The sequence below is a fragment of the Rhinoderma darwinii genome, chromosome 1 (genome assembly GCF_050947455.1).
Source record: "Rhinoderma darwinii isolate aRhiDar2 chromosome 1, aRhiDar2.hap1, whole genome shotgun sequence".
Lineage (NCBI taxonomy): Eukaryota > Metazoa > Chordata > Amphibia > Anura > Rhinodermatidae > Rhinoderma > Rhinoderma darwinii.
Window position 1 is genome coordinate 611,992,761 of NC_134687.1, and position 12,784 is coordinate 612,005,544.

A 12,784-nucleotide genomic window follows, 5' to 3' on the forward strand; every position below is an offset into this window, starting at 1 on the left:
ATCTGGCAGCTGGGACCCCAATAGATTTCAAGAATCCTACTACATCTTCCACATGTAAGCAAAAATATGTGTGAGTTTGGTCTCAAAAACAAACCTTCAACTATTCTTTGGAAGAGGTCTAAAGACACGTATATATTTGTAATTTTCTTATCTCAGACATAAATACTAGGGGACAATATTACATGAAGTCAATAAGCTTCTCAGTACATTCTTGAAGTATGGGTAGAACCTGGAAGAAAGCCAAGTAAACATACAAATCAGGGGTCTACAAAATGGAAAGTGAGCCTCATAACAAAAATGTAATGGAGCCCTTCCCCCCTCCTATGATGCCTTTTTGCTGTGGGCCAACAAGACAACAGCTTGTTTGCTCTTCTCTATTCCCAACCCTAGGAGAGCAGGGCTGATCACCCGCTTTGTTGTTACAGTGCTTGTGGAGAGAGGGATTCTTTCCCACGTGGAAGATGGATGGAGCCAACCTCCCAGAGGTCCTACAGAAGCTGCAAGGTCTATCTATACAGTGAAGGAAATAAGTATTTGATCCCTTGCTGATTTTGTAAGTTTGCCCACTGTCAAAGACATGAACAGTCTAGAATTTTTAGGCTAGGTTAATTTTACCAGTGAGAGATAGATTATATTTAAAAAAACAAAACAGAAAATCACATAGTCAAAATGATATATATTTATTTGCATTGTCCACAGAGAAATAAGTATTTGATCCCCTACCAACCATTAAGAGTTCAGCCTCCTCCAGACCAGTTACACGCTCCAAATCAACTTGGTGCCTGCATTAAAGACAGCTCTTACATGGTCACCTGTATAAAAGACTCCTGTCCACAGACTCAATGAATCAGTCTGACTCTAACCTCTACAACAGGGGTCTCAAACTCGGCCGGGTAAGTGGGCCGCATATAGAAAAAATGGGAAGTTGACGGGCCGCATTACTTTCAAATTTGATGCAATACAAAATTATTGTTAATCAATTAGTTATTTGAACTACTATAACACTACATTACTAGAATAATAGCGCTAGGTTTAAAATGTGAGATTTCTCCACGTGCTTATTTCAACAATCTACAGCCCTCTGTAGATAAGGCCACAGTGCCCTCTGTAGATAAGGCCACAGTGCCCTCTGTAGATAAGGCCACAGTGCCCTCTGTAGATAAGGCCACAGTGCCCTCTGTAGATAAGGCCACAGTGCCCTCTGTAGATAAGGCCACAGTGCCCTCTGTAGATAAGGCCACAGTGCCCTCTGTAGATAAGGTCACAGTGCCCTCTGTAGATAAGGCCACAGTGCCCTCTGTAGATAAGGCCACAGTGCCCTCTGTAGATAAGGCCACAGTGCCCTCTGTAGATAATGCAACACACCCCTAGATAATGCCAGTGTCCTCTTCAGATACTGCCACACACCCACTTGTAGATAATGCCACAGTGCCCTCTGTAGAGGCTGCCACAGTGCCCTCTGTAGAGGCTGCCACAGTGCCCTCTGTAGAGGCTGCCACAGTGCCCTCTGTAGAGGCTGCCCCAGTGCCCTCTGTAGAGGCTGCCCCAGTGATGTCAGGGGCTTGCCCAGAGCTGGAGTCCCGGAGCAGAGCCGCTTCTGGCACTCTGCCTGGGATTCCAGCTCTGCTCCTGACATCACTGTCCATATATGGACAGAGATGTCAGGGGCAACCCCAGAGCTGTTGTCCCAGGCAGAGCGCTAGTAGGCTCTTCCTGGGACTCCAGCTGTGCTCCTGACATCACTGGGACTCCTGCTCTGGGGAAGCCCCTGACATCATTGTCGATGTATGGACAGCGATGTCAGAGGCTTCCCCAGAGTCCAGGAGCAGAGCCGACACCAGCACTCTGCTCCGCACTGGGCAAGACCCTGACACACTGTCCATATATGGGCAGCGATGTCAGGGAATTCCACAGAGTCCCGGAGCAGAGCCGACACCAGCGCTCTGCTCGGGACTCCGGTTCTGGGGAAGCCCCAGACATCGCTGTTCATATGTGGACAGCGATGTCAGGGAATTCCACAGAGTCCCGGAGCAGAGCCGACACCAGCGCTCTGCTCCGCACTGGGCAAGACCCTGACACACTGTACATATATGGGCAGCGATGTCAGGGAATTCCACAGAGTCCCGGAGCAGAGCCGACACCAGCGCTCTGCTCGGGACTCCGGCTCTGGGCAAGACCCAGACATCGCTGTTCATATGTGGACAGCGATGTCAGGGAATTCCACAGAGTCCCGGAGCAGAGCCGACACCAGCGCTCTGCTCGGGACTCCGGCTCTGGGGAAGCCCCAGACATCACTGTTCATATGTGGACAGCGATGTCAGGGAATTCCACAGAGTCCCGGAGCAGAGCCGACACCAGCGCTCTGCTCGGGACTCCGGCTCTGGGGAAGCCCCAGACATCGCTGTTCATATGTGGACAGCGATGTCAGGGAATTCCACAGAGTCCAGGAGGAGAGCCGACACCAGCGCTCTGCTCCGCTCTGGGCAAGACCCTGACACACTGTCCATATATGGGCAGCGATGTCAGGGAATTCCACAGAGTCCCGGAGCAGAGCCGACAGCAGCGCTCTGCTCGGGACTCCGGCTCTGGGGAAGCCCCAGACATCGCTGTTCATATGTGGACAGCGATGTCAGGGAATTCCACAGAGTCCCGGAGCAGAGCCGACACCAGCGCTCTGCTCGGGACTCCGGCTCTGGGGAAGCCCAGACATCGCTGTTCATATGTGGACAGTGATGTCAGGGAATTCTACAGAGTCCCGGAGCAGAGCCGACACCAGCGCTCTGCTCGGGACTCCGGCTCTGGGGAAGCCCCAGACATCGCTGTTCATATGTGGACAGCGATGTCAGGGAATTCCACAGAGTCCCGGAGCAGAGCCGACACCAGCGCTCTGCTCCGCTCTGGGCAAGACCCTGACACACTGTCCATATATGGGCAGCGATGTCAGGGAATTCCACAGAGTCCCGGAGCAGAGCCGACACCAGCGCTCTGCTCGGGACTCCGGTTCTGGGGAAGCCCCAGACATCGCTGTTCATATGTGGACAGCGATGTCAGGGAGTTCCAGAGTCTCGGAGCAGAGCCGATACTAGCGGCTCTGTGTCCCGCGGGCCGCAGATGACAGCCCCAGGGGCCGCATGCGGCCCGCGGGCCGCGTGCTTGAGACCCCTGCTCTACAACATGGGCAAGACCAAAGAGCTTTCTAAGGATGTCAGGGACAAGATCATAGACCTGCACAAGGCTGGAATGGGCTACAAAACCATAAGTAAGACGCTGGGTGAGAAGGAGACAACTGTTGGTGCAATAGTAAGAAAATGGAAGACATACAAAATGACTGTCAATCGACATCGATCTGGGGCTCCATGCAAAATCTCACCTCGTGGGGTATCCTTGATCCTGAGGAAGGTGAGAGCTCAGCTGAAAACTACACGGGGGGAACTTGTTAATGATCTCAAGGCAGCTAGGACCACAGTCACCAAGAAAACCATTGGTAACACATTACGCCGTGATGGATTATATCCTGCAGTGCCCGCAAGGTCCCCCTGCTCAAGAAGGCACATGTACAGGCCCGTCTGAAGTTTGCAAATGAACATCTGGATGATTCTGAGAGTGATTGGGAGAAGGGTCTGTGGTCAGATGAGACTAAAATTGAGCTCTTTGGCATTAACTCAACTCGCGGTGTTTGGAGGAAGAGAAATGCTGCATATGACCCAAAGAACACCGTCCCCACTGTCAAGCATGGAGGTGGAAACATTATGTTTTGGGGGTGTTTCTCTGCTAAGGGCACAGGACTACTTCACCGCATCAATGGGAGAATGGATGGAGCCATGTACCGTCAAATCCTGAGTGACAACCTCCTTCCCTCCACCAGGACATTAAAAATGGCTCGTGGCTGGGTCTTCCAGCACGACAATGACACGAAACATACAGCCAAGGCAACAAAGGAGTGGCTCAAAAAGAAGCACATTAAGTTCATGGAGTGGCCTAGCCAGTCTCCAGACCTTAATCCCATCGAAAACTTATGGAGGGAGCTGAAGATCCGAGTTGCCAAGCGACAGCCTCGAAATCTTAATGATTTACAGATGATCTGCAAAGAGGAGTGGGCCAAAATTCCATCTAACATGTGTGCAAACCTCATCATCAACTACAAAAAACGTCTGACTGCTGTGTTTGCCAACAAGGGTTTTGCCACCAAGTATTAAGTCTTGTTTGCCAAAGGGATCAAATACATATTTCTCTGTGCACAATGCAAATAAATATATATAATTTGGACTATGTGATTTTCTGTTTTTTTTTTTATATAATCTATCTCTCACTGGTAAAATTAACCTAGCCTAAAAATTCTAGACTGTTCATGTCTTTGACAGTGGGCAAACTTACAAAATCAGCAAGGGATCAAATACTTATTTCCTTCACTGTATCTTACATAGATCCTTGATATAAACTCCATGCACTTGTCCAGGTCTGATTCAACCCTATATCTCCAATGCTTCCATGCATCAGCACAACCCCTTGGTCACCATGACTTCCAAAAATGGTTTTTATTAGACATTGTTGCCCAAAAATGAACTTTGACTTGATTCCCACCACTTGGAACCTTACCTTAGATTTACTGAGGTGACTCATGAAATTATATCGGGGCTTAGTATTGGTGTTGTTGGCGTTCTGTGCAGGGTCTTTAGCCATCTCTGGGACAACAGGATTCATTGTCTGCTGAGATGTCCTCTGGTCGAAATAACCCAGATAAACCAGACTTAGAATCAACACACCGATGGTAGTAGTTATTAGACAAGCCAGAAAGGAAACCAAGAAAATTTTCATTATAGAGCAAGATTTCTTCTCATCCTGCAAGAGGAACACAGATACATACATGATAATGGCACAGAGTCATTTATAGCTGTATCTTGAACCCTCCACTGATGCTTTGAATGAAGGGATCCGGGCATTCGGTACAAGGTATGGCTCCTTCAGCTTTGACTCTCTTAACGACTTCATTATATTGAAGATCTGAGTATGGAAAACCCATATCAATGGAGCTATGCCTTAAATGTAAGAACCCCTTCGCTCAGAACATTGTTCGGGGTCTTATTTCCTATGCGACCATTAGGGTCTTTCTCTGATATGCCTGGCATGATGGACAATAATAAAAGAAACTGCATAGATTCCTTTGTTCAAGTAAGAAGATGACACTGACTTCAATATTTAACGACTTTTTGATTGTAGGGGAAATTACCTTTCATTATAGCTATACATAAATCAGTAGTACATGTGAATACATGATTCTTTATAATATATCTTATTAGGGGAAAAGTGGCAACTTCCGCACCTTGAGTATTCTGTACTTCTCTTTCCCTACCTGTAAATGTTTTAAAACCTCCTCAGCCACCACAAAATCTATCTAGTGTAAAATAGTAGTTAGAAGACAGAGGGGAGAGGAGGGAGATGGAACTGCAGTATCTCACTCAAGTGACAGCATGAGTCAGGCAGGGGAGGGGGAGAAATCTGAATGACTTAGAGTGTACAGCATAGCTCTTATATCCAGGGACCTACATATTATAACATATGTGAAACTAGTGCAGATGCCCTTAAAAGCAGCTTCCTGCTGTCTATTATATTGCATGTGAGGGACTAAGCTAATGAACTTCATGGCTTACAATTACTAGTGGATTGTGAGAGAGACATAAAGGGGTTCTCTATCATGGGCACTGAGAGGAGGGGACATATATATTTTTCTTGCACATGGTCCCTTTCTTGTCTGTGTCTGCCCTTACTTGCATCACACCAGGATACGCCCGCATGTTTTGTAGGGTAACTAAACTTTTAAAAAAGTTTTGATATGTTATAGTAACATGTCAGAAGTTTTGATCGGTGGGGATCCAAGCACTGAGACCCCCACCGATCGCTAAAACAAAGCGGCAGAAGCACTCAGGTGAGCACTGTGTCGCTTTGTTTCTGTTCGGCTTTCCTCTGAACGATATACGGGCCCATAAACTTTCTATTGAACCCATACACCAATTGGTTGGCTTTCTGAGGAAAGCCGATCAGAAAGGAAGCAACACTGTGCTCACCCGAGCGCTTCGGCAGCTTCATTTTAGTGATCAGTGGAGGTCTCAGAGCTCGGACCCCATCAATCAAAACTTCTGATATGTCACTATGACACGTCAAAAGTTTTTTAAAAGTTTAGATACCCTTTAACCTCTTCACGCGCTGCTCCGCAACTGTACGTCCTGCAGAGGGCTTGCTTCCTGCATCAGGACGTACAGTTGCGGAGTAGTTCCCGGAGCACACTGTCCTAACGGACAGTGTCCGGGAACCGGGAGGTCAGCTGTCCCCGACAGCTAACAGTCCAGTCTTGCCGGTCAGCGGACCATCGCCGCTGATTTCAGCAATTAACCCCATAAATGCGGCGACAGATTGTGTTCGCCACATTTAAGGGGTTTGAAGCACATCGAAGTGGTTGTGGGGGCTGCCGATGCTTGTCGGGGCAATCGGAGGCCAGACAATGACCTCCGGGTTGCCATGTACGGAAGCCTCGGAGGAACAGCCTCCGGCCGGTCCTCCAAGACTTCCTGTCAGTGTGACTGTCACGTCACAATGATAGTTGGAATACATTACACTAGGTAGTGTAATGTACTCTAGCAGCGATCAAAGCTGCAAGTCTAAATGTCCCCTAGTGGGACAAGGGAAAAAAGTACTAAAAATGTTTTAAAAAAAGTGTAAAAATAAAAGTTAGATGTTATATAAACAAACACTGCTATTTTTCCCTACAATAAGACTTTCATTATAGGAAGAAAATGAACACGTTAAAAAAGTACACATATCTGGTATCACCGCGTTAGTAACGACCCCAACTATAAAACTGTAATGTTATTTTTTCCGCACGATGAACACCTCAAAAAAAATCAATAAGAAACTACACCAGAATCGCTATTTTTTGGTCCCCACCCCGCCCAAAATAGAGAATATAAAGTGATCAAAAAGTTGCGTGTACCTGAAAATAATACCGATAAAAACTACAACCCGTCCCGCAAAAAACAAGCCCTTGCACAGCTTTTTTAACTGAAAAATAAAAAATTTATGGCTCTCAGAATATGGTGACACAGAAAATAAATTATTTTATAAAAGAGTGATTTTATTGCGCAAACACTGAAAAACATAAAAAACTATATACATATGGTATCGCCGTAATCGTACCGACCCGCAGAATAAAATATAATGGTCATTTATAGTGCATGGTGAACGCCGCAAAAAAGAAACGAAAAAACATTGTCAGAATTGCTGGTTTTTGGTCACCCGGCTTGCAAAAAAATTAAATAAAAAGTCGCATGTACCCCAAAATGGTACCAATGAAAAGTACAGATTGTCCCGCAACAAATAAGCCCTCACACGGCTCCGGTGGAGAAGAAATAAAGAAGTTCTGGCTCTCAGAATATGGCGAAGCAAAATGTGCAGAGTGTCCCAAAATCAGACAAGGGCGGGCGCCATTTATCAGTGCGAAACCGGCCACACATCTATGAATTATTATTTATTTACGCCATTATTATACCCTCTTATTATGCCCTGATGTTCTCCGCACAGATTACATATACCCTGATGTACCCCGCACAGTTTACAAATGCCCCCACATTATAAACTGAAATACCAGCAAAACCCCAAACAGAAAAACTACCAAGCAAAATCAGAGCTCCAAAAGCAAAATGGCGCTCCCTCCCTTCTGAGCCCTGCAGCGTGCCCAAACAGCAGTTTGCGCCCACATATATGGCATCGTCATACCCGAGAGAACCCGCTTAATGCTTTATGAGGTATTTGTCTTCTGTGGCACAAACTGGGCACAACATATTATGCACTAAAATGGCATATCAGTGGAAAATTGCAATATTCACACCATCCGCTGTGCATTAACCCCTTTGCGCACTATGACAGATGTGTATTACATCTGAGACCCAGGACTAACAAACAGGAACAGCGATCGTGCGGTTACAGAAGCCTGTAAAAATAACAATATACTGCAATACATTAGTATTGCAGTATATTGTACCAGCAATCCAATGATTGCTGGTTCAAGTCCCCTAAGGGGACTAATAAAATGTGTAGACGTATTAAAGTTATTAATAGCGAGAAAGAAAAAAGTTTAAAGTTAAAAAAAAAAACTTTTCCCATTTTTCTTCTAAAGTAATGTAAATCAACAAACAAAATTGGTATCGCTATGTCCGTAAAAGGCCGAACTATTACAATAAACCATTATTTAACTCGCACGGTGAACACCGTAAAAAACTTAAATAATTTAACCTGCCAAAATCGCTGTAGTTTTCGTTTTTACCGCACGGCAAAAGCTGTAAAAATGAAAACTCCAAAAAAATCGAATTTCCTATATTACTATATTTTCTTATTTTTTTTTCAGTTTCCCAGTACATTTTATGCCACTTTAAATGGTATCAATAGAAACTACAATTCCTCCCGCAAGAAATAAGCCGTCACAACACTCTACTGACGTAAAAATTAAAAAGTTATGGCTCTTGGAAGGCGGGGAGTGAAAAACAAAAATAAGAAAGCAAAAAATGGATCAGTCCTGAAAGGGTTAATTCATTTCTAATGAAAAAAAAAACGGATGACTACATGTGGGGTATTTCCGTACCCGGGAGAATTTGCTTTACAAAAATTGTTTGTTTTTTTCTCCTTTGTCCCTTGTGAAAATGAGAAAATTCAACATTTTAGTGGAAAAGAATTGTGATATAAATTTTCTCGGCCTAATTCTAATAAATTCTGCAAAAGACCTGTGGGGTCTAAATGCTCATTATACCCCTAGAAAAATTCCTTGAGGGGTATTTCCAAAAAGGGGTAACTTGGGGGGTGTCCACTGTTTTGGTCTCTCCAGGGCGTTGCAAACGCGGCATGGCACCGAAGAACAATCCAGCAAAATCTGTGCTCCAAAATCCAAATGGCGCTCCTTCCCTTCCGAGCGCTGCCATGGGTCCAATCAGCAGTTTATTACCACATATGGGGTATTGCCGTAATCAGGAGAAAATGCTTTACAAATGTTGTGGTTCTTTTTTTCCTTTATTCCTTGTAAAAATTAAAAATTTCTATGTTTTTTCAGAAAAAAAGTCGATTTTCATTTTTACAGACTAATTCCAATATATTTAGCGAAAAACCTGTGTGGTCAAAATGCTAACTATACACCTAGATAAATTCCTTGAGGGGTGTAGTTTCCAAAATGGGGTAACTTTTGGGGTGTTTCCGCTGTTTGGCACCACAAGACCTCTTCAAACCTGACATGGTGCCGAAAATATATTCTAAAAAAAAGGAGGCCCAAAATCCACTAGGTGCTCTTTTGCTTCTGAGGCCTGTGTTTCAGTCCATTATCACACTAGGGCCACATGTGGGATATTTCTAAAAACTGCAGAATCTGGGCAATAAATATTGAGTGCATTTCTCTGGTAAAACCTTCTGTGTTACAAAAAAAAATGTATTAGAAATGAATTTCGGCAAAAAAAATAAAATTTGTAAATTTCACCTCTACTTTGCTTTAATTCCTGTGAAACGCCTAATGTTTTTTTTACAGTTTGTGAATGCTGATTCGAATACCTTGAGGGGTGCAGTTTTCAAAATAGGGTGACTTCTGGGGATTTTCTAATATATAAGGCCCTCAAAGCCACTAAAGAACTGAACTGGTCCCTGAAAAAATGGCCCCTTGAAATTTTCTTTAAAATATGAGAAATTGCTGCTAAAGTTCTAAGCCTTGTAACGTCCTAGAAAAATAAAAGGACGTTCAAAAAATTATGCAAACATAAAGTAAACATATGGGAAATGTTAACTAGTAACTATTTTTTATGTGGTATTACTATCTGTTTTACAAGCAGATACGTTTAAATTTAGAAAAATGCAAATTTTTGCAATTTTTTTTCGAAATTGTAGTGTTTTTCAGAAATAAATACCAAAATTGTCGACAAATTTTTTTCACTAACATAAACTACAACATGTCACGAGAAAACAATCTCAGAATCGCTTGGATAGGTAAAAGCATTCCAATATTATTACCACATAATGTAACACGTCAGATGTTAAAAAATCGGCTGTGTCCTGAAGGCCAAAACAGGCTGGGTCCTGAGGGGGTTAATGATACCCCCAAAAATGAGACCCACACTCTGTCTATATAATACGCTGTCATTCTGAGTGCTACATTCTTAGCAGCTAATTCTGGCAGTTTGTATGTTAATTAAGGAGCATCACTATTTTGAGCTTGTTATTAGGATTATTATTTAGGACAATAAACAAAAGAAATAATAGAAGAGTAGAGAAAAATTTTCATCAAAAAGTGAATTAGATTTACCCACGTCAGGACTGTTACACAGGAGTTAAAGAGACCTCACATCTTCAACAATAGAGAAGAAAATTACAGTTCAATATCTTCTGGCACGCTCTAGTATTGTTTCTTTACATAGAAAACTTCCATGACGTCAATGAAATGGGTCAGAGCAGTCACATTGGAGAGAGTCCAGGGGTTTAGACCCCCACCTATTAGAGAGGTGGCGATGTATATGGAGTTTCCACTTCTCTCTCGTTCTGAATATTGGTGGGGTCCATCATGGGTCATTTCTCCTTAGTATGGAGCACAGGTCCTCCATTTGCCCACCTGAATCGGAACTGCATACTGTTGTGTGCAGATTGGGCTTAGTAGTTATTCCATTGGGCTAGTGAGAAGTAACAGTGTAGGGAAAGGGAGATTGGTGGTTCATATTAAAGAAAAGGCAAAATTGACTTTGATATTTCTGAGTATATTAGAAAAATATAACTTTCATTGATGCTGGTGCTCTCGTAAAAAAGTCTACTGGAGGTACTCTACACTGTATATTAGTTATGAGATGTAGCAGTGCTAAGTTTGTCAGCTGGCATCTTATACGGTATGTGACTTTCCATAGAACTGTAGGTAAACATATGTATTCATCCGACAGTAACTCCTTAATTAAGCACAAAGCCCAACAGAAATAGTGCAATGAAAAACTCTGCTATAGGAGTAGATTGATGGTATATTTAATATTAGAGATAGATAGATAGATAGATAGATAGATAGATAGATAGATAGATAGATAGATAGATAGATAGATAGATAGATAGATAGATAGATAGATAGATAGATAGATAGATAGATAGATAGATAGATAGATAGATAGATAGATAGGGGATAGATAGATAGATAGATAGATAGATAGATAGATAGATAGATAGATAGATAGATAGATAGATAGATAGATAGATAGATAGATAGATAGATAGATAGGGGATAGATAGATAGATAGATAGATAGATAGATAGATAGATAGATAGATAGATAGATAGATAGATAGATAGATAGATAGATAGATAGATAGATAGATAGATAGATAGATAGATAGATAGATAGAGATGTGTTTGGTACTTACATGTCTACATTCCTGATAATCTCTCTGGTGATTTTTATTGGAGCGAGATCTTTCCAGTCCATCTTCTTGCAGCTCAAACCCAGGGTTGTTCATGTTGGACCTGCAGAGTTGTCAGGGTGCACTATTGTCTGATATGTAATGTGCTCAGGGGCCACCTATGTACAGGTTTGGTTCCTCTAGAATATTGCACTCCTTTTTATAGCTGTTTCACAAGGAAACAAGTGGTGTTTTTATGTTATATGTAATGCAGGTATGCCTGAGACAGCCAATGAGAGCCCTGGATATATCTCCAAAAGACTGGGAGTATTGTAAGGTGTGCGGAGAGTCAGATCCATCACTGCAGTTCCTCAATAAAGAGACTGTGACTCATGATCTGACACAACACTGACATCAGCAACAGGAAAAGTTAAGAAATTAAATTGTCTTTACTCTTTATGAGATATCAGGAGCATTGTGTACATGCAATGGTCAGATGGGGGATGAGAATAATATTCCAATGTCTCTGTCTATATGAGAGACTTGTTCTAAAGGGAAGAATCCTGATATGAACTTCTATGGAAAATTCTACTTCAATATATACAGGCACACGTGTTTCAAATGCAAAAGAGGATAAGTTAGATCCTATAAAATTAGCATTATTACATCCTGTCTATTTCTTGAAAAAAATAAAGATATTCTATCTATCTATCTATCATCTATCTATCTATCTATCTATCTATCTATCTATCTATCTATCTATCTATCTATCTATCTATCTATCTATCTCATATCTATCATCTATCTATCTATCTATCTATCTATCTATCTATCTATCTATCTATCTATCTATCTATCTATCTATCTATCTATCTATCTATCTATCTATCTATCTATCTATCTCATGTCTGTCTCATATCTATCTATCTCATATCTATCTATTTATCTATCTATCTATCTATCTATCTATCTATCTATCTATCTATCTATCTATCTATCTCATATCTATCTATCTATCTCTCTATCTATCTCTCTATCTATCTCATATCTATCTATCTATCTATCTATCTATTTATCTATCTATCTCTCTATCTGTCTATCTCATATCTATCTATCTATCTATCTATCTATCTATCTATCTATCTATCTATCTATCATCTATCTATCTATCTATCTATCTATCTATCTATCTCATATCTATCTATCTATCTATCTATCTATCTATCTATCTATCTATCTATCTATCTATCTATCTCATATCTATCTATCTATCTCATATCTATCTATCTATCTGTCTATCTATCTGTCTATCTATCTATCTATCTATCTATCTATCTATCTATCTATCTATCTATCTATCTAATATCTATCTATCTATCTATCTATCTATCTAT

At 42.0% G+C, this 12,784-nt stretch overlaps 1 protein-coding gene across 1 annotated transcript in view; it reads right to left on the reverse strand.

Annotated features, from left to right (window-relative positions):
- Nucleotides 1-11,507, reverse strand: part of LOC142747485 (uncharacterized) — a 34,433-nt gene extending 22,926 nt beyond the window's left edge. The window contains exons 1-2 of the mRNA XM_075854982.1: nucleotides 11,415-11,507; nucleotides 4,597-4,839 (exon numbers count right to left, since the gene is read on the reverse strand). Coding sequence (XP_075711097.1) covers nucleotides 4,597-4,839; nucleotides 11,415-11,507 — 336 coding nt within the window. The remainder of the gene's footprint in view (nucleotides 1-4,596; nucleotides 4,840-11,414) is intronic.
- Between the last annotated feature and the right edge of the window lie 1,277 nt (nucleotides 11,508-12,784).